Raw genomic sequence first — 22,634 nt, forward strand, 5'->3', positions numbered from 1 at the left:
AGTGGTGTATAACTGAGTCAATAGAGATTATCTGAACATACAGGCAAGGCAGCATGTCAGGCTGCATCTGGGACCAGGATACTGAGTAATGAGGACCTAGTCCTTCAAAAATGGGCAGGCGTCCTGGGCACTTAGGCTGAATTCTGGCTGTTTTCAATGCCTGTGGACAAGTCATTTCACCCTTCTGGTCTCCTCTATAAGAAAGGTAAAATGTTTGGTACTTCCTCTCTGTAAGACTTTTTATGGCTTAGCTCAGAAACAATGACAAAAGGGCTAATTAAGCTGTACATATTTGGAGCCTTCTCTTAGCTAAATATGCTTTTTTGGGGGCATACAAATCCATGGACAAATTTGGCAATGAGATAGATATATCTTTTCAAAACCTTTTTTAAAAATTTTCTTGGCTTGACTGCTACACTCTCTTACTGCCAGCTTTCAATATTACACACACACAAACACAGTTTCAGTGCCTTGAGATTAAAGTCAATGAAAACATGCACATTCTATTCTTCTTGAGACATTCCTGCCTTGCATTCTTTCCTTGAAGCAGTTGGGATGTCACAGCTGGGGGGAAGGAGCTGTAAAACCTACTTATGCTGGCCAATCAGGCCTTGGCTGACAGGAGGCCCACCAATGAGGGACTGCCAGGTATTCCGTTCCACTGCAACAAATTCCCCCCTATTTTTTCAGAAATTAAAACCCTCCGAGACCCTCAAGCTGTACACAATGCACAAAGACCTCCTTTTTTGTTCATTCTGTTTTTCCCCAAGGACTGCATTAGAAACTCTACACAAAAATGTACTAGCTTAGTTGCTATGGATAGATTATCATTTGTGGTAAAAACACTTCCAAGTATCATGTAACAATATTGTTCTCACAGCTCTGGTATCCTTCATTTTAACTGTGTAAACACTGGAGAAATGCCACATATTTAACTGTTTGGGGTCACCCTGAGGAACTCCCAACTCCACTGAAAAATGAAGAAGTATGCTATGGTAAGTCCGGGAACTCTGACTTAAGGAGTTAAGGCCACAGGTAAGTAGAGGTGGTTGGCCCCCGGGGACTTCACTCAATGCTGACCACTGTGTTAGCGGTGGAACGTTCCCCAGAATGAGACTTCGCCTCTGAGATCTTAATGTGCAAATCCAGTGACACTGAATGCCTTTTGCTTTGTTTTATCCATACTGGAAACATCACAGTTGCCATTCAAATGAAACCAGAGAGAGAGAGTAACAGCAGGAAGGATCCAAAAAAGTAAAGGTTTCAGCAAAAGGTGAGGTCCAAAGACAAAGGTGACTAGTGACTATAGGCAAAGAATTACCAACAACAGAATTTAATGCTTTATTTCATATTCTTTGGGACATTAGCTTCCTCTGGGAATGGTGCCAAGTTATATTAAAATTGCTGATCATGGAAGGAAAGAATAAAAATATTTACTATTCAGCTAGCCTCTGCTTAACTTCCAACTTCACCTGGGACTGAGAGACTTAGAATCCAGGTGTCTGATTAAGCAAGCCCAGCACTACTTTCATGTCCAAGATTAAGCAAACTGTTGACAGGCAAGTGCTGTCAACCATCTTCCCAGATGCACAATATTCTTGCAAAATACGGCACAGAGATGACTATCATTAAGATATAAAGATTGTAGGTACCTCTTCGTATTACATATGAGACATTTGGCCTTATTAATCCATTTAGCTAGTGGATTAATTCAACAAATATTTACTAAGCATCTACTATACACTAAGCGCAACTGGTTCTAGGTATTAGAGATCCATTGCAGAATGAGACAGACAAAGCCCTATTCTAAAGGAGTACATGCTCTAGAGGGAGGAAGGTGAATAAACAAACAAAAATAACAAGTTCATTTCAGCCTGTGATCAGTAAGTTTAGAGGAAAATAGAGTATGTATGACAGAACCCTGGGAGAGAGGGCACCACTTAGATTGAGTGGTCAGGGAATGCTTTCTTGAGCTTGACCTGAAGGATGAGAGCAATTCAGACGAGAGTAGAAAAGTGCAAAGGTTCTGAAGCAGGGTGGAATTTGTTACATTCCTGGAACAGAGAAAAGGCCAGTGTAGCCATAGCACTGGGTCCAAAAGCCAGCGCAGCAAGAGGTAAGCTGGGAAAAGCTGGCAAGGGGTAGAGCATGTAGGGTTTTAAAGGTACTGATAATAAGTCTGTATTTTATTCTTAATGCAATGGATGTCACTGGGGGGTTTTGCTCAGGGAGTGACATGATCAGATATGTGTTTTACAAAGATTACTCAGGCTGTCCTGTACAGAAAGAGCCAGGTCGCAGGAGAGAGAAAGCGGAGAGCAGCTAGGTGCTATTGCAATAGTCCAGGCACAATGATGGCAGCTTGGCTAGGGTGGTGGCGGTGGGGACAGAGGACAGTCAATGGAGAGGTGATACATTCTGACAGTACAGAAGGCAGGACTTGCTGATAGACTGGGTATGAACAGAGAAAGTGAAAAATAAAAGAGAAAATTCCTGGGTACGTAAGTTGATATCCAAAAGCCCATCCAGTTCTAGGTAGGTGTGCACATGGCCATGCTGATGGTCCATTCTAGAGTCACTACCAAGAGGATCTTCTCTGAGACAGGCTCTGGGTCCAGACAAGTCCCTTGCCTTCCTGAGGAAACTTAGTTTATGAGGTGAGTTCAGCAAGGCCACTAAGACCTGGGGTCACATATAAATAGATCCTGTTCATGGGAAGTCTGTCCATGGAACACTAGCCTTGAAATATTTATGGCCTTTTTTGAAATGGTGTTCTGTGGTAAAATGTTTGGGAAACATTACTTATTATACTTCCTTCTAGAGTCATAAACGCACACAAACTTTGTAAAACTCTGGAACATCCTCTAACTAAAAAACCATTTAACCCAGCACATATATGGACTTCACTCACTACACACTTTGGGTATAGGCTCTTCATGTCTCTCCCTATGGTGTTATTACCGTTCCTTGGAATTCAAGCCATAACAACAAGGAGAACAATAGCAACTACTATTTATTGAGTACTTACCTTGTGGGAGGCACCTTTGTAGACATCATCTCCCTTGCCACACACTATGTACAGGTGCCATTTTAATTTACAGCTTTAATTATCATTTGTGAGTTGTGCTTACAGAGCATACATTTGCTTACAAAAAACAGCCAGGCACGGTGGCTCATGCCTATAATCCCAGCACATTGGGAGGTTGAGTCAGGGAGCTCACATGAGGTCAGGAGTTCAAGACCAGCCTGGCCAACATGGTGAAACCCCATCTCTACCAAAAATACAAAAATTAGCCGGGCGTGGTTGCAGGCACCTGTAATCCCAGCTACTTGGGAGGCTGAGGCACGAGAATTGCTTTAATCCAGGAGGCAGAGGTTGCAGTGAGCCGAGATCCTGCCACTACACTCCAGTCTGGGCGACAGAGCGAGACTCTGTCTCAAAACAAAAACAAACAAAAAACAGTGATATATCTTTTCTGATCATATACATCTGCAATGTTCACTCACAGTATTTTCTCATGAAGCACTTAACAGAAATTCTTCACTCAATCACCTCATCTGCATTTGCTTAACCCACTAAAATTAACAGAGTTTCCCACGTGCATCACCACCTCCCTTCTTCCAGTCTTCCTCATCACTATTTTCCTCCTTCTTATTTGTTCTACCCACTTCTAGGACAAGAACCATTTGGGGACAGTTCATTACATGCTTTGAACACTCTTAGGCTTAGAATTCCTAACTTTTGTCTCTTTCTCAGAGACTGTCATGACTTTCTGAATATGGCTACTGTCACATCTGAGCCCACAGACTGGCAGTCTAGAGCCTCAGCTATCTATCTGAGCCCCAAATACATGCACACACTTCAGCCTAGGCAGAGAAAAGACTTTTTCCTGGAGTCAGAGCCAAACAACAAATCACTGGAGAATGAGGAAGTCTTTATATTCCAGGCCACTGTAACATGAGTAATTCCAGTCACTACACGACAATGCCATTTACACTGGGCAAAATAATTATAGCATTACCTGGAAAATAACCCAATCAACCAACGGAAACACAGCCACTGGGGAGGAACCCAGCTTGCTCACTAATCCACACAGCAATTCCATGGAGCAACTTAAACAGGAAATGAAGAGACTTCTGTTTGATCAAATGTGTATGGGGAATTTGGAGGAAAAACGCAATTACCTAAGCTGTAAAATGACCAACATAGTGGGGTAGTCATCCTCAAGCGCTGGTTGTTTTTACAGGATTTCATATCCCTATCACAGTTTATTTTTGTCAAAAAAAAAGTATCTAAAATAGGACACGTAATAAACAAAAACAACCCCAACATGGTTTCTTATTATCTAGCTTATATATGTTCCTTTGTAGAAAATGAAAAAACACAAAGACTCTTCTCCAATTGTATCTGTAAGAGGAAGCGGTTAACTTTGTAACTATCCTTTAAAACAACATGGTCCACAAGTAGCTTGGGGAGTTTTATTAAGAAATAAGTCTGCAGTGAGTACTGAAATTATTATACCAAACATTTAGCCAAGACTTGAATGTCTGGCCTCTACTCAAAACATTTCCCAGTCCCATTCTCCCTTCTAGTTTCATCTCCCAAGAAAGGAGATTGAGAAACCCAAAATGGACTCACACCTGAAGTGTGTTCCTACTGGGAACTGGGGTTTTCTTTGATCACTATCAAGCCCTTGGTGCCACACAGAAAATTACCCTTCTGTGGAACAGGAGGCAGACACCAATTAATGCATAAAGTGAACGTCTTTCTCCTTAAAATAAATAGCTAAACCAGAAAATCTGCATCTCTGCATGTGGCTGTCAGCAAGACCAAGGCCACACAGGATAAGAAAGGAAAGAAAATAGAAAATGTCAAGGAGGGAAAACTAGAGGAAGGGGAACAAAGCACAAACAGACACATTCCTGAAAGACTGTTGGGACTCTAGGGAGAAGCCAGGTGAATTTCCTGCTTCTGATGTAGGACTCAGCCTGTCCCTGTAGCACCATAATTATAGCACATAGTGCAAAACCAGGGATGGTGGTGCCCTGGGAGAAGCGAAGCTGCGTGCTCCGAGTATTTGTGAATGACTGGCAAGCATACATCTGCCTCCCTCCCAAAGCAAGTTTTGTGAGCTCGGCTGGGCCACCAAGAAGCCATGCTGGGCCCTCCTGGTAGGGACCCTGACAGTAAAGGGAACTCAGTATGTCTGAGTCTTTGCTCAGGGTGAGCATCTGTATTTCTGTTTCAATAGTGTTTAGCCTCTCTGATAGAAATTCCACTGTATCAATTTCACACTACAGTTTAGGTGAGCCAGGTATATGTGTGAAGGGGATCAGAAATTTCTCGGACCATCTTTGAGGTCCCGTCCATTTTCTTTTTCTCTGTCACAAATGTTATGCACAAACTACAAACTTGGGCCCTCTCAATAGCTAAAAATACATGTAATTAGCCCAACCCTTACAGAAGCTAATAGGATATGTTGGCTGTGGGATTAGGGAGGGAAAACCTATGTCTTATTTTTGGAATATGGTAGGGAATGAGTGAATGAATGACATGCACTTATTAAATTCATTAACAGGCAAACTTCACACCATAAAAATAAACACTGGTTTATGTGCCTAGGCTTAGAAAGAAATCAGGGCAGTATAACATAAGTCAAACACTAAACTAAATTAAAACAAAACAAATTCCACAGGAATTTTTGTGAGAAAAGTCTCACTATTAGAGCTATAGGGAGATGGCCATGTTCTCCTAGTGGTGAAATTTAAGTCAGTGTCTATTTGTGTGTGTGTGTGCATGTCTCCTTGTGTATTCTGTATGTACACAGACACATATCCATGCACACACACACACACACACACACACACACACAGTCTACCCTGGGGCACAGCAAATTTTAATTCAATTCTAACCTGTACTGTACCCTTACTAGAAAAGCCACCTCCAATATTGAGCTGGCTGGCTCCCCAGTCAGGATCAACAGCACAATTTAGCACATTGGGATTTTCTAGTGAGATTCGGGAACTGGAGTACAGGCAAGGTACCAAGCATTTCAGCAGGACTAAAACATCTGCATTGGCCTCTGCTTCCTTACTGTGTTCACCCTAACAAGTCACTTGATTTAACCATTGGGTCAAAGCCAAAGTACCAGTGCCCATGGGCTGTAGTAAGAGCCTGATCTGACCAGAGATCAGGGCCAGGGGAGCAGGGCAGGCAATTCATTAATACTTGTTCAGGAGCCCCTGGATCCTGATCATGGGCCAGGCAACATGATGAGAAAGTAATAAGAAGGATTCCAGAAAACAAAATTAGGGTCCACGCAATAGTTTCAGACAACTATTTCTGTAAGCCATTTGCAATACTGCATCATTATTTTTAAAAGAAAATGTGAACATTTACAGAAGTGAGAAAAAGTTTTGTTTGCTTTTGTTTTTCAAGTAAGTTCAATAAATCCCGAATTGCACACTCTGAATTAGGGGTTGTCTTCCCTTTTTCCCCCCAAAATTTCTTGATCGACTACAAGGAGACCCAGGATTCTTCATTTCTTCCCCAGTGTTGTTGAGTGGTTGGCTTCTGAAGTGGAAAATCAAGTGATTCCTTTCTGTAGAGTAAACAGCATTTGGGATTCCTGGGCATGAAGACTGTTCAGGTGCCACATGCTGTACTGTTTATATTCCACTCACTACATGGCGAGAGAAAGTAAAGGACACAAGATGCCTCCTGTTTTTATTCACTCTGTTTTCTCATTCTTGAGCCAGCCTATCTTTCAAACTGTTCTTCACTAGGCTGTAAATCACCATAAGAGTTAATCAAATATCCCAATTCCATTAAGTAGAATATTTTGACAGTCTAGCCTAGAATATCCGCCTCCTTTTATATGAATAGGACTTCAAAGCTGCATTTTAGAGCCCACCTACTCTAACCCCCATATTTGGCAGATGAGGAGTCAGGTGGCTGCTCATTACCTGGGGTGCCACTGTCTGTCCTGAGTTATTCATCCCAGCCCATCTCTGGCCAGTAAATGGAGGTTCGTTTGAAGCCAGCTCACACCAGGGATGTCTGTAAACTCAGCCACAGTTTCAGTCAGCACTGCTGCTATCTTCACTCTGAACCTTTCAAGGCAGCTGAATCCTAACAGTCTCATAAATTCACTCACCTGTTTCCTATGTGTGCGACTTGTTGCCAGTCCCCCGGGACAGTTTAAGCCTAACTAAGAAAACTGGGGAAATGAGTGAGGACAGACAACCAAAGTAAGAGCTGCAGAACCATGCAGATTGTGCTAAAAAGGCACAGAGCCAAGCAGACAGTGTCTAGACTTTAACTGGCCTCTCCCAGCGGAGAGGCGTGCAGGGAGGAGGGGAGAGCAAGGCCGGAAAGCCTGCTCGGGTTTTGCTCAGCTAATGCAAACACATGACACAACCTCTGACAGGCTCCAGGCTGGGGGTTTACTCTAAGACATTTCTTCCCAGGGGCTGGAATTCAGCTGGAGGCTGAGGAAATTCTGCTAATCCAGCAATCAGAGGGAAGCTGGGAATACTTGTTTTAATTCCTGGGGAATCACAGTTCCCAAACTAGACTGACTTGTGCAACAGCCCAAAGTAGCACACTGTGGGTACAAGAAACCAGATATTTAAGATTTCCATGTCTATCATCTCTGCTTATCTATGAGGAAAATCCACAAAAACACAGAACTGGCTTTTGATGGAGGCCTAGTACAAAAACTTTGCAAGAGTCTAAATGAAATCAATTTATAAGATGCACAAATGTAGAAATGACCGCCATAGTCTAATAAACATCACATGACTCAGAGATAACGTTGGGTTTGGGGAGCTTTGCACATCAGTTAGAAAAAAATGTGCTCCTTCCTGTGGGTGGGCAGACAAGCCCTGTGCCACACACAGGTACATGACACACTTGTGCAGTGAACAGTCTGTACAACCCTACCTAGCAACTCTGCTGGCGTTTTAGAGCTGTCTTGCCATTTGGCCTTATTTAATGCGGAACAGTTGTGAATACATCTGAAGAACAAAGAAATTGCCTTAAAACATCCCCCAAGGCTGGGCACTGTGGCTCACGACTGTAATGCTAGCACTTTGGGAGGCTGAGGAGGGAGGATCGCCTAAGCCCAGGAGTTAGAGACCAGCATGGGCAACAAGGTGAAACCCTGTCTCCACTAAAAACACAAAAATTAGCTGGGCCTGATGGCACATGCCTGTAGTCCCAGCTACTCTGGAGGCTGAGGTGGAAGGATTGCTTAAGCCAGGATGTAGAGGCTGCAGTGAGCTAAGATTGTGTCACTGCTCTCCAGCCCGGGCAACAGAGCAAGATCCTGTGTCAAAAAACAAAACAAAACAACTGCTACAAAAAAACCCCCCAAAACTCCTAAGTCACTGATCATTAGGCTGCAAATGCTCCACTGTAAAAACTGCATTCCAATGTGACTCAGAAGTAACTGGACCTAATTCCAAATGGAGGTCATGCCTGCCATGTCTATGTGGCCAGAATGGCCAAGCCTGAAGTGTCATTCCAGGCACATAGCCATATAACAACTGATGTTACCTGTTAAGTTAAACGGCTGGGTCTCTACAATGCTGAGTGGATGTTACCTAGCAGAAGTGTCTTTGGTTTTCAAACTTCCACAAGACACAGTGACTATCAGTCATTTTTCAGAGCTCAGCTGGTGGGTCACTTCCTCCTGGAAGTGCTCCTGAGCCCATCGTGCTGGGTTAGGTTTTCAGCCCTGTCCCAATACTTCTCACATTGCATCACTTTGAGCCTGTGTTCCTGTCTGCCTCCCCTCCGGACTGCAAGCTCTTTGGGCACAAGGTCTCTTATCCACCAGCACTAACTCAGTGCCTGACAGAGAACAGATTTGCAATACCTTTTGCTTTCCTCTTTTGAGTTGACTTTGAAAAATTTTACTTTGTCCCAGATGAGTGATGCAAAATAGTGTATTGAGACTTTGTGCAGTTTTATCTCTGTATCTAATGTGAACGTGGTGGTTTGTGAATGTTTGGCAGCTCCTACTGCGGCCCAGACACTTCAGGATGACCTCTCTGTAATGGTGAGAGAAGGAAAATAGAGGAGAAAGATGAAGGGAAGAGCAAAGAGCAACATAAGGAGTGGTACAGAGAGCTGGCTCCAGGGCCAGGAAGGGGTGGGCATGTGAGGCTGGCATCGGCCTGGCTGCAGACACAGCAGCCCCTCCCTAGTGGGACTGCAGGTCTGTGTGCAAAGTACCAGAAGCTGTGGCCTTGGCTCCCAAAGGGACAAATTCCAGCTCGCTCCAGGAATACTTCTTACCCTGTCTTTGAGAGTAATTGGCACTTATTTTTGAAATAATGAAAGCAAAGGATCCTATTCCTTTGCATTATCACATTTTCCACACCAACAATTTGAAATTTATTGCCTGGTAACAGGCCATGCTATGAAGACCACAGCAAAATGGAAATGACCACCCAAGATATCTGTTTGCCACCTCCATACATACCTCTTTTTTTGCCTTTTCTTTCTGTTTTCTTCCCAGTTATTTCCATTCACTCACTCTACCTTTAGGGAGAACCTATGCTGGCTTCCCATCCTACTGCCTCTGCACAGGAGATGCTCCATGAGTACTTCAATCTCTTCCTGGAGGAATGATAGAACTGTGGCTTCACAGAAGAAACACTACATAGAAGTTTAAGGGCAAGATTAGCTCAGTAGAAGCAAGGGTTCTGATATAAATTCTGGGCCTTAAAACATCCACTGAAGTAAATATCCCAGTTTTCTCTTTAAAAAAGAAGGTGATAATTAAATCTCTGGAGAGAGAAAAAGAAGCAAGGAGACTTCTGTATGCCATGAGCACACATATACACGTGCGTGAATGTGTGTGCAAACACACGTGTGTACACACATGTACACACACACACACACACACCCATGGCTTTTGGAGTTCATCCCCTAGAGATGCCCTGAGGATGATAATACCAACTAACACTGCACACTGTGTGCCAAAACACTCTGCTTTACATGTAAGAGCTTATTTAATTCTCACAACTAACCTGCCCATTTTAGAGATGGGGAAACAGGCTCAGAGAGGTTTTAAGTAGTTTTCCCAAGATCACATGGCTAGTAAGGGCAGTGCTAGGATTTAATCTAGCTTCCAGGTCTGAGCGCTAAGCCATTATGTTATACTTCCTCTCAAGGAAAAATCAGTAATCAGAGTAACAACCTGAGCCAGCACAAAGGCTGTGCAAATAAAGACCATGCCTAGTGGATGTTTACTTGTATACTGAGGATTCTCCTGGTGAAATCATTACAGAGTCAAAAACATAAGCGACCCTTCATCTCTTGCCGGTATTTGTTTTTGGTGTTGACTATACACCATGAGTAGAGGAGACCTTTTCCAAGATCTAATCGAGTAGACAGGTAGAGACACAGGAATGATTCCCATTCTACTGGTAAGGAAAGTGACTTCGGGGAGGTTAAGTAACTTGCACAAGGCCTCACAGCTGGACAAGGCCAGAATTCAAACTCAGTCCACTGCCCCAAAGCCCTCGCTCTTAACTGAAGATACAAGTTAGAGACATTATGTGACTTTAAAAAGGTGCCCAGAAAAGGGCACAGCAGGACTTCTAAGTCAGACTCTTTCATTGTTCTACAGCGTTGCTCTTAATAACAAAATGGGTTTGTTACAGAGTCTATGAAAAAGACAGAGTTAGGCCTGGCATCGTGGCTCACGCCTCTAATCCCAGCACTTTGGGAGGCTGAGGCGGGTGAATCACTTGAGGGTGGGAGTTCCAGACCAGCCTGGCCAACTAGGTGAAACCCCATCTCTACTAAAAACACAAAAATGAGCCGGGTGTGGTGGCAGGCGCTTGTAATCCCAGCTACTCAGGAGGCTGAGGCAGGAGAATCACTTGAACCCAGGAGGTGGAGGAGGTTGCAGTGAGCCGAGATCACACCACTGTGCTCCAGCCTGGGTGACAGAGCGGACTCCATCTCAAAAAAGAAAAAAAAAAAAAAAAAAAAAGCAGACTTGGAGACACCCAGAAATGAGAACAAGAAAAGACAAAGAAAAATGGGAAGAGAAAAACAGCAGACCTCCAGAATGGTCACAAGGTAAGATAAAGTGAAGGGGAACATCACACTCTGGGGACTGTTGTGGGGTGGGGGGAGGGGGGAGGGATAGCATTGGGAGATATACCTAATGCTAGATGACGAGTTAGTGGGTGCAGCACACCAGCATGGCATATGTATACATATGTAACTAACCTGCACATTGTGCACATGTACCCTAAAACTTAAAGTATAATAATAATAAATTAAAAAAAAAAAAAGTTCCACACAAAAAGCTGCCATCTACTGGACATACTGATTAGGTGGACAGGCTGAAAAGGGCCCCAGCTGCCCAAGTGGAGTCTTTCAAATTCTGAGAAGGCAGGGGCCATCTATCCCACTGCCATGTTTCAGGATTTTCTGAAGCAGTGCCAAGAGGTGAGGAAGGGGAATTTCTGCTAAAGCCTTACATCTGACCCCTAATGGCCAAGCAGCGATGGTGGTAGCAGCTCCTTCAGAACAGGGATCTGTATGGTAAGGCTTTTTAGTCCCACACTCTTCCTAATAGTAGCTTATGTGCAAACTGACTAGCATAATGCCTGACACTTCTGTAGATCCATAAATTACACTTATTAACTGTCATTGAAGGATAAGAGGAAAGACAGGGGAAAAGACAAATTTTGCCTCAGACATAGGATTTTAAATCTTGAAACAACAAAAAGTATAGAAAGACAGAGAGACGTCTTCCTTACATCAATTCAAGCCAATATCCCATGACACACACATACACATGCACACATGCATGCACATATAAATCTGGGCCTGCAACATGTGATAGCTTTTGTCATGTATCACATGACCTGTTTGTCAACAGCTTAGTTGGTCACAAATGGTGTCCAGGATTATTCAAGGGACTTATGGGGGTCATACATTCAGACTTAATCCTGGGAATAGTTTATTGGTGATGGCTTCCAAATGAGCATCTAAAGTCTGTGAAAAGATTACATGGAAATCCTCCAACCAAAGCAGGAAATGAAGATTTATGGGAATTATTTTGTACTCCAACTACCCAAAGAGCATTCTATTAGCAAGTTATTGCCAGGCTAATGCAAAAGCTGTTATCTATGACAGCAGCAGCTCTTAGAACTTTAGCAAGAGCAACTGTTTACTTCATCAGAATAGCCAAGAAAATTCTCGTTATATTTTTGTTGACTGGGCCAATGTTAGAAGGTCTGGCTTACTTTAAGGTGTTCAGATTCATCCAAAGAGCTTAGAAACTTGGGCCAAAATCTGGTGTAAGTGCTATTTTCCTGAGATTTCATCCATTTGCTAACCCAGTTCTATCATCTATTACCCCATGTTGTTTTTGTCAGTTTCATACAGTCCCAAACTCTGTCTTCTAATTATCTTAATTTTGGCTAAAGATGTGTCAATGTTTGTCAAATTGGACTGATTTACCATCCAGCAGGGATGGTAAATAGCTTTCATCTCATATAGACTCTGATTGCTAGTGGCTACCTAGAATATTGCTGAGTAGGATTTTCAAACCTTCTCCAAGTTCAGTAGGAAAGAATTCTATGATTGATTAGAAATGTCTGTCATGGGTAAGGGAGAGGGTAATGGTAATATGTATGCCACGCCTGTGCCATCTCTGAAAGGCCATTTACCACCCCACCTTTTTCTCCTTAAGCAATCCCTGAAGTCCTGCCCCTTGGATATTTCATCCAGTGCCTTGACATCGTGACGATTCTTGTGATCCCCTCCTTTTTTCGAGAGGAATTTTCCCTTCTCCCAATATGTGGTATTTTATTTAAATAAAAAAGTTAATGTGTTATTTTCTGATAAAATATGAAAATAAAATATGCCAATTAAAAGCTTAGAGAATATAGAAAAGACTAGAGCAAAGAATAAAATGACCCATAAATCCACTACCTACAGATAATTTCTAACACATTTGTTTGTTGTACTTTTCTATAAATTTTTACAGTCGTGAGAATAAAGCTGGGGGGTGTGTGCTTTTTAAATTAAATTATAATCATTTGCCAGCGCTTCAAAATGTTTTTGTAAATGCTTTTGGTGGCACATACAGCTGTTCCATGATTTATTTAACCCTTCTCCTACGGTTGACTATGTAGTCAATGTTAAGTTTTTTGCTGTCATAAATAACATGACTGACATCTTATGTAAAGTCCTTTCAAAAGTAATAATGACCAGGGCAAAGTGGTCTAACAGAATGATTTGAGTTCTTTGCGGAATTCAATATAGATTACAGTGAGCCCTGGAATATCTATCCATCCACAAAACAGTCAAGAAAGCTCCCCAAAGCAGATCTAAAGTTTACTAAAATGGATTAATGTCAATTAAGGCTGTATTTCACTGTGTTTGCTGCACATCCTTGTAGCTAACAAGGAAAGCCATTTATTGTTAACAAGTTAAAATGTTAAAAATAACATCCAAATAGTAAGTCTCATATAGAGAGGGTTAATTTATCTTTCATTAATTATTGAAGGTTTGCTGTTGTTAAAACATGGATTAAAAACTTGCTAAATGTTACCTGGGCTAGACACCAAGAGAAGAGACAGATTAAAAGATAGCCATCTTTGGGCACAGAGTCATGAAATGTACCCTAGATCATCCCTATCCCTCATTTTCTTCATGGTAACTTTTCCTGTATGTAACTTCATGGTAACATACAGGTTCATACCTTTCTGTACTAACTCCCTCAGTCTTGTCGCATGGTGCCTACATGGGCCAGATGTAAAAGTTCATGAAGCTATACATGGAAGATTTGTGCATTTTGCTACCATAAAAGGATCTTACAAAGGAAGGCCCTACATTAATGTAAATTAAAAAAAAAAATAGCAATAAGTATAAAGCTACTAGTTACTATGTAGTTATAATAATATAAACTGTAGCTGCCACGATTTAAAGCACCTGGACCCACCACTAGACTGTAAATAATGTGAGGGCAGAGACCATGCCTTGTGCTTCACTGTGACTCTGACCTGAGTACCAGGTGCGCTCAGCTGCAGCAGGGTATAGGGTCGATGAGGACATTCAAGGGAAGGCCACGCCATTCATGGCATACTCTCAGAGAAAGCACCCCTTGCCAAAATCGCAGGAGTCAGAATAGAGCATCCTAAACAAAAAGTATGCATTTGCCCTCTGAGGACATTAATCATCTGGCTTACAAAGTGAACCTATCTAACTGTACTTTTTTTCCCTATTAACTGGTATCATTAAGCTAATAAAATTTATGTCTGTTAGAAACATTCTGCCAGATGTCCAGTTATTTGAAGAGGACTAAGACAAAGAATCCATGACATTTTCAATTCTCATATGTGATCACTGGTATTTACAGCTCATCCTTTACTTCCTGTTCTTGTGGCAGCATGTGTTGCTCTGCCCCACTGACTTCGAAGACTTTCTTTTCGTCTTTGGGGCATTTCCTCTCGGATCATTACACCCACTTCAGCCCATGACCAGATCTTCACCTCATGGTTCCTCTCCAACTTGCTTCTATGAGCCTGGGGATGGAGTCCTGGTTTCTGTCACCCAATCCAGAGACTTCTAGGGGAACTGTAACGTGTCCACCTTCTAAAGCCACTTGCAATGGCCAGGGCCTCGTATGCTGGGTGCTTGCCCTTCTGTTCTGGCTAGTCTGCACAGCCCCTGCTATGTTTTACACCCCAATTTCCAGCAATGGTCTTTAGAGTTGCAACAGGTAGCTTATTTGCAAAAGGATAAACAAGCAAGAGATCATTTTAGAGATCTTTTTAGCTTTGTTAATAATACAAGTTGTGGCACCAAGAAGATGCAGTCAGAGATATGGGTTGGATGCAAGGCTTACTTGAGTCTACCATCAGAACAATTCTAAAGAACACAGAGGAGCTCCCAAATATAACCCCTAGTGTACAATGCCGATAATAGGGTACAGTGAGGTTAAGAAACGTGGCCTCAGGACAAATCCCTCATAATCTTCTAGTATTGCATGTCTAGAGCTAAGTGAAGTACATCTATTTGTAGAATTGCTATTGTTCTCTCTTAGGTAATACACTCAAAGTTCAAGGGGCAAGCATGGATCCCTTACTGGAATGAGGATTCTGAACTACAAATCAGTTAACTGTACATGTGACTTATCATAATGAATTTCTGGACCTGGAATGCTGGGAATCATAGTGACAGCAGAGACATCCACCAAGGGAGAGTGGGGGTATGCTTGGGTACTTGCCAGGGCTGTCTTCCTAAAGCAGGCAGTTGGGCCACAGGGTTCTCTCCAGCCTGCCATGTTAGAGTGACAGATATCCACTGACTGAGCTTCAAGGGCACACACACTACCACCTGTGTTCTTAACATTTTGCCAGGCTCCATACTATGCATCCACCATCAACACTTCTCAATGAACTGTAGTAATTCCCAATGGGAGGGGGATGGGAAAGAGTAGATGAGCAGGCTCACACAGTCCTCTCCCCAGAGAATCTAGAAAAGAGATATCTGTGTAATTATTAGTGCAGGCACTCCCTCTGCTGCTGCCCTCTCTGCCTAGTCCATTCACATGTTAATCTACACACATCTAGAGACATATGCTACACCCAGTACCTTCTTTCAAGCAGACTACAGAGTGCATGGGTGTGTGTGCTCAGGTGGATGTGGCAGAATCTGGAGGGAGGCTGGCTGAAGGTATATGCTGCAGACAGAGTAGTAAGAGAGTGAGCAGGTAAGAAAGAGAAGAAGCAATCAGAAAGCAACCCTGAGGTGCCAAGGAAATAGGACACCATGGAACACATTCAAAACAATATGACACTTTGCTTAATGAGTTTGTTTCTATTTTTTTAAATACAAGGTTTCACTCTGTTGCTCAGGCTGGAGTGCAGTGGCACCATCACGGCTCACTGCAGCCTCAACCTCCTGGGCTCAAGTGATTTTCCTGCTTCAGCCTCCTGAGTAGCTGGGACCAGAGGCGTGTGCTACCATGCCCAGGTAATTTTCTTATTTTTTGTAGAGATATGGTCTCACGATGTTGCCCAGGCTGGTCTCAAATTCCTGGGCTCAAGCAGTCCTCCCGTCTTGGCCTCCCAAAGTGCTGGGATTACAGGCATGAGCCACTGAGCCCAGGCTCCTTTATGACTTTTGTTAATAGCTTTGTGAATCTAACCAAATGGGATTGACATAGACTGGCATTAATACTGATGACAATCACCTTTTCCCAAGTGGAGAGCACCTCTGATTCTGGTTTACTACAGAGGCTCTGGCTTCTTCAAATATCAACATGATTTGTAAAGTGATTAAATTGTTTAAAAATATGCTGAATTAAATATTTATGGTTGCAGAAAAGCAGAAAGCACCAAGAAGCCTCAATTTATTTTCTAAATTTCATTTCTAGAAAGTTCAACAATATTTGTACAATTTTAGCGATTTGAAGTTTACTAAAATATATTCATGTCACTAAAGACTGTAAATATCATGATGTGACCATTTTTGCAGACTGTCCTTAGAGTTAACAAGGAAGAAATTTAAACGGCAAGCACCATTAACTACAAGATAAAATGCTTTTAAAAAATCCAAATTACAATTCCCATAGGGAGAGGGTTAATGTACCTCTTCATCAATTGTTAAAGGTATATTATTATTAAATGGATTAAAAACTTGCCAAATCTTACTTGGCCAGGCACCAGGAGGTTGGAATAATTAAAAGATAATAATCCTTAATAACCTGGAGCCATGAAATGTAACCTAGCTCATACCTACCCCTCACTCTTTTCATTGTAACCATTTCCATACACTGTGAGTTCACAGCCTCTTTTCTCTCCCAACGCACTCTGTTTTCACATCTCAGTACTTCTCTATTTTGCCTTCTTCCCTGTAGTTTGCCTGGGAATTATGTGAGAGCACTGGATGCTCTTCTACCTCCAGCAGGAAATTGCTGCTGGGGGAACTTCCTACCAGGGATAAGTTTTCCCTGTGTGGAAGGGGGTTGGGAGGGGTGTGTGTCTTGCAGGCCGCCTAGAATAGATTCCAGACCTTGGGCCACACAGCCTGGTAAGTCAACCAACAGCCTCCTCACACCTCATATTTGCATTCCAGTTCACTGAGTGATTTCACACACTGGCTGGCAATTCTTGAGCCTGCTGGAAAACCAACCAGGGATTCACCTCATCCATCACTGGTCTGCAACTGCCTTTTGAGGGCCACAGCAGGGGATGGAGAAATGTTTCTTAACCAGGGCTACATCAGCCAGTGAAGGGGGATACGCTCTCAAATGCAAACCCTGGAAAACCAGATGGATAAGAAGCAGACCTGGAGTTCAAGATGGGCTCCAAAGGTAAGAGAGGTAGGTTCAGATCCTGCTTCAGAGCTAACTAGTTGTATGACCCCGGGCAAGTTACCTAATCTCCTTAAACCTGTTTCTTCCTCTGTAAAATCGGGATAATAAAACCTACATTACAGGGTTTGGGAGCTTTAAAAGAAGTAACTGCAGGTAACGTACACAGCCCAGTGTGTGGTAAACAAAAATGTACTTGGTAAATGTTAAACCATTGTGCTTGGAAGTGGTGTGGGCTAATGGTCAAGAGCCTTGGGTCCGGAGCCAGACTGTTTGGGTTCAAATCCCACCCTTAGCATTTAATAGCTGAGAGCATTGGGTAACCTTCGCTGACTCAATTTATCTGTCATTAAAATGGAATTTTATCACAACATAGCAGATATTTAATAAATATTAGCTACTTTTATTTCATTGGCAGTAAAAACAGTTGATTGAGTTTCCACCTCAATCAACAACGTAGTAGTGAATTAAATGAGAATTCAGTACAATGCGTATTTTTAAAAAATTGTGAAGACCTTGTATGCATTTATGACTTTTTTGGGCAGAGTCAAGCTGCGATGCTAAGGGTGTGGTTAAACTGTAATATGAAGGAAAAAATTCAAACAGGGAGCATAAACCACCCACCAGGGAGCTATTTCTTTTGTAATGTGCATTCCATTTCTTCTCCCTCATGCTTTTTAATTCCTTCCATATTTCCTGCCATAATTATCAAATGTTTAGTTTCTGACCTCACTTTCCTGGAGACTGGAGCCCGGGGAATTTAGAATTGTTTATTTTCTGTCCATAAACCTTTGAGTTAATGGAGCGGCTTCTGAGCAAAGAGTTTGTTGGTTTGTTGTAGTGTCTCAGGAAGGTCGTTAGAGTTGAAAAAATTGGTACAAAAAAAACAAGCGCTGAAATGCTTTAACTGGAAACTCGAGCCCCCAAAGAGCAGAGCAATGGATCTCCTCTTACACTTGCGCAACGAGCAGAGCAATGGATCTTCTCTTACACTTGCGCAACGTTACAGGGAACACTACGGAAAAGGCCGTTACATTGCCCAGATGATAACACAAAACCCGAGGACACTTCACAAAGAAGAAAATACATTTCAGAGAATCATGATCTCACTTTAAAAGAGAGAAAGGAAAATTAATCTTGCCCCAAAACAAGAATCCCGATTCCTCTGCCCCCGCCCCCAGGAGACAGACTTGGGAGGGAAAAGTCCCCAACTACTCTCAGTCTCCTCTGAAGTGAAGGACGGAACTGAGGCGCCTTTTTGAACTCGCTGCTGCTCCAGTCGCCGCGTCGTCCCCGTCGGCCCAGCCCGTCCCCTCTCCTCCTCCCCGCTCTCCCTCCATGTTAGCCGCGGCGGGGCTCCCGCTTACGGCCCGAACTACTTTTCCTGCTTTAGAGATTTAAGTTTCGTGAGCAGCATTTCTGCCCGCAGCACTGCCCCAGCTCCACCGCAGCACACCCTAAGGACCGAAACTCCCAGCGCCGCCCCGGGAGAGCATCCCCAGGACGCGCGCCCACCCGCCCAGCGCGCAGACCCAAAAGGCCCCGGGGACCGAGTTCGGACTCCTCGGCCCCTCGCCTACCTCGGCGCGGACCCAGGCGACCGCCACCAGCGCGAGCGCGAGCGCGAGCCAGCGTTTCCACATCTGCGGAAGAGAGAAGAGAGCGAGTCTGAAGGCGCCGGGCCCCGCGCAGACCTGGGAAACTTGCTCGGGTCCCGCAGGCTCGCTCCTGCCGCCCAAGCACCCCCGGCCGCCCGGAGTCCGGCCTCCGCGCCGTGCGCCCTGCGCTCACCGTGGTCTGGTCCAGGTCTCCTGGGGGCGCGGGGCAGGACGGCGGCAGCGAGCTGTAAGCGGAGGTGGGAGCTCCGCCGATCGCCAGCCTCGGAGGAAATGCGACCTCCCCTCGCCGCCCCTTAAGACCTCTCCTTCCCCGCCTGCCTGCCCCCCAGCTCCTCCCCCATTCTCCTCCCCCTTCTGCTGCAGCGGCCCCCGCGGCTCCCGCTCCCCCTCCTTCCGACCCCTGCTCCGGGGAGCCCGCGGGAGTCCTGGCGCCGCCGAACCCCTCTCTCCGCACGGTCCCTCGTCCGGCGCCCCTTCGGCCCCCTGGACGTGGAGCGGAGGCAGAGGGGGCGTCCCGTGGGTCCCTGCCACAAAGGGGTAGGGGGAAGGGAAACCCCACCCCGGGAGGGGCTGCTGGCTGGCGGCGGCCCGGGCGGGCTGCAGCGGTGGCCAGGTGGGCGGTGCCGTGGGGGGCCCGGGAAGGTCCGGGACTGGAACCTGGAGGAAAAGACGTCCCGCGGCCTAGGAAGCGGAGCCGCCCCCCATGGCTGAAGGGGGAGGCCCAGGGAGGCAGAGGAGACCCCGCATCCCGGGGTCACGGCAGCAGGGCACCGGGGCACCGGGAAGTGGGCGCAGGGCCGGGAAGACCGGCAGGCGTGGGGAAGGCTGCTGTGGGTTCTACAGTGCATTGTCCCGGGTGAGGTGGCGGCCGCCCTGCTCTGCTGGGAAGATCCTGAGTCCAGCGTTTGCCGGCAGCCTCATCCCCTCCTTCCCTCGGGCCCGGGAGCGGTGTCCCCCTCCTCTCTTCCGCCCACTCACTCATCACCTGTGTCCCTCCTCCCACCCCTGTCATCCCAAGTAGCCTCTGTGTTCAGGATTGCCATCTTCACCACCTTCTTCCCAGCCCTTGGACTTCGAAAGTGTGCTACCTCTTTGACAGGGTTAACTCCCTAAAATGCTCCTAATTAAGGCGCCTTTCCTGCCATAACTAGTGAGGAGAACAGATCCACTTAGCAACTCAGATTTCACATGCCCAAGACTAAGCCTCACTTCCCCCAGCTTCAGGGCCTGCTTATCTACCTCTTTCAGGGTGGTTGCCTTCAAACCTATCTCCTTTTCTCAGAGCCGGCTTGTACCCATAGCCTGGCAGTTTAGCCGCTGAGATCTCATATGCATCCCCTCGCCTCCGTTCACATGTCCACTTTCCTAGGCCAGACCTTCATCCTCCCTCACTCAGAAATTCTGGAAACCTCCTTTCGTTGTCCTCTGGCTCCCCTGTAGTCTCCACTGCAATCCATTGTCATATTCTTTCCCTTATTTTAAACATTGTCTTCCTCGTGTTCATGTTCTTCCTCTACTCAGAAACTTCAGCGTTCTTCTACCCACATCAAATCCAAACTCTGCCTTTCTTATAAGCCCTGCATTACTGGGCCCACCCTGTCCATCTAACTTCTCTTCAACTACATCAGCATACTTCCTCCGCTCAAAGCAGGCCCGTCTCCTCGTTGTCATCTGAACTTGTCATATTCACTCTGCTGCCAAGGTTTGTTGAGTGCCCACTGTTGTGGCTTTAGGGGGCTTCAAGATAATACCCATGGTCCCCATGTAAGTTCAGAATCCACTGAGATAGCAGCAGGAGTCAGACTTATGGAGAGCAAAATGTCAGCTTTGTCTCTGCTAAAGGCTGGAATGGCAGCCATGGCTTTAGATCTGCAGGGACAGCGGGCCCAGAATTGAACATGTCCACTCAGTCACAAACAGAGCTGGAAAACCTGCCTGTGTAAAAACTAAACTGCATGGAAAAGCAGAAAACATGTGCCTCCTGGGACATGCCTGCTCCCCAAACTTGAGGGGGTAGAGTGACACATCCCCAGTTCTTTCAAACTCTCCAGTCAGACAACTTACTCCTGCTCCCTTGTTATGGTAATAAGATTAGGGAATAGATGTTCCGCACCAGATACTCTGTCTTGGTCACTGTGTGAGGATTGAAGGGAACTATTGTGGATAAAGTTTTGCTTCTGCCCTCGAATAACGCACAATACATTGCATCCCTTGCAGATCCACTGCACCCTCTCAGAATCTGGTATGATCTTTCCTCCCTTCCTCTTATCTACTAAAATGCTTGGGTTTGTTTGTTTGTTTTGTTTTCAGGAACCACGTCAAGTTTGCTTCTTTCATATCTTTTCTGACAACAGCTTGGCATGGTAGAAGGCACAGGAGGTTTGAGGTCAAACCAATCTGGCTTTCCATCCTATCACTGCCATTTACTAGCTGCATGGCCTGACTTGCATCAAATAATAAGCCCTCTGAACCTAGGTTTCTGCCTCTGACAAATGGCAGTGATAATGCCTTGCAGGGAGTTGTGAAATTTAAGCAGATACATATAAAAAGTGCCTGGCAGGTAGTAGACCTCTGTATGTGATAGCCATTATTATTTCATGATTGGCTTTGCATCTAAATTGTAGTTGGTACTATACACCAGGTACTATGAAAGCCATTCAACATCTCTTATTTTATTTAATTATCACAATAGATAGAAAGGAGGCTGGGCACGATGGCCCACGCCTTGTAATCCCAGCACTTTGGGAGGCCAAGGCAGGCGGATCACTTTGAGGCCGGGAGTTCGAGACCAGCCTAGCCAACATGATTAAACCCCGTCTCCACTAAAAATACAAAAATTAGATGGGTATGGTGGTGGGCACCTGTAGTGCCAGCTACTTGGGAGGCTGAGGCACCAGAATTGCTTGAACCCGGGAGGCAGAAGTTGCAGTGAGCCGAGATTGTGCCACTGCACTCCAGCCTGGGCAACAGAGAGAGACTCCATCTCAAAAAAATAATAACAATAAAAAATAAAAATTAAAAAAATGCAGTAAATGGAAAGGTATTTTTTATTGCTTCCATTTTCCAAATAAAACTGAAGCTCAGGAAGATTTAGATACTTTCCCAAGTTTATACTGTTGGCTACACAGCCTTACAACTTGGGGCATTATATTGCAGACTGCTATACAATGTTTAACACTTGTTCTCATAGTTGTTCTTGATTCTCCAGCTAGTTTTAAGTTGCTTAGAGCAAAAACAATGTTTTTCATATCTTTATGCTCTTTACATTTGGAACACAATTAATGGATTTGAGTATATCAAAATGAAATGAAAGATTCCTGTTCAACTGAGGGCACCATAGACAAAATGATAGGAGATATAAATGTCTAAAACTGACATGTAACTCATAACACACACACATACACACACCCTGCAAATCAATCAGAAAAAGAAAACCCAATAAAAAAGGGCAATAGGTATGAATAGGCAATTCCCAAAAAGGGAACCCCAAATGGACAATAAATATAGAAAAGATACTCAACATCACTACCATTATTTAAATTCCACAACAACCATTTGAAATCAGTATTATTTTATTATCTCCAATTTACAGATGAAGAAACAGACACAGAGTTTAAGTAGTTTGTCCAAAGTTATACAGTAAATTATAAATACC

At 44.4% G+C, this 22,634-nt stretch overlaps 1 protein-coding gene across 2 annotated transcripts in view; it reads right to left on the reverse strand.

Annotated features, from left to right (window-relative positions):
* FSTL1 (follistatin like 1) overlaps positions 1–19,515 on the reverse strand; it is a 55,666-nt gene extending 36,151 nt beyond the window's left edge. The window contains exons 1-2 of one of the 2 annotated variants that reach the window (XM_034957165.4): positions 19,152–19,515; positions 18,941–19,003 (exon numbers count right to left, since the gene is read on the reverse strand). In XM_034957165.4, the coding sequence (XP_034813056.1) occupies positions 18,941–19,003 (63 nt within the window). In that variant the 5' untranslated portion in view covers positions 19,152–19,515. The remainder of the gene's footprint in view (positions 1–18,940; positions 19,004–19,151) is intronic. The other variant, XM_063602903.1, reaches the window with a different exon arrangement.
* Positions 19,516–22,634: the final 3,119 nt, after the last annotated feature.

The sequence above is a fragment of the Pan paniscus genome, chromosome 2 (assembly GCF_029289425.2).
Source record: "Pan paniscus chromosome 2, NHGRI_mPanPan1-v2.0_pri, whole genome shotgun sequence".
Classification (NCBI taxonomy): Eukaryota; Metazoa; Chordata; class Mammalia; order Primates; family Hominidae; genus Pan; species Pan paniscus.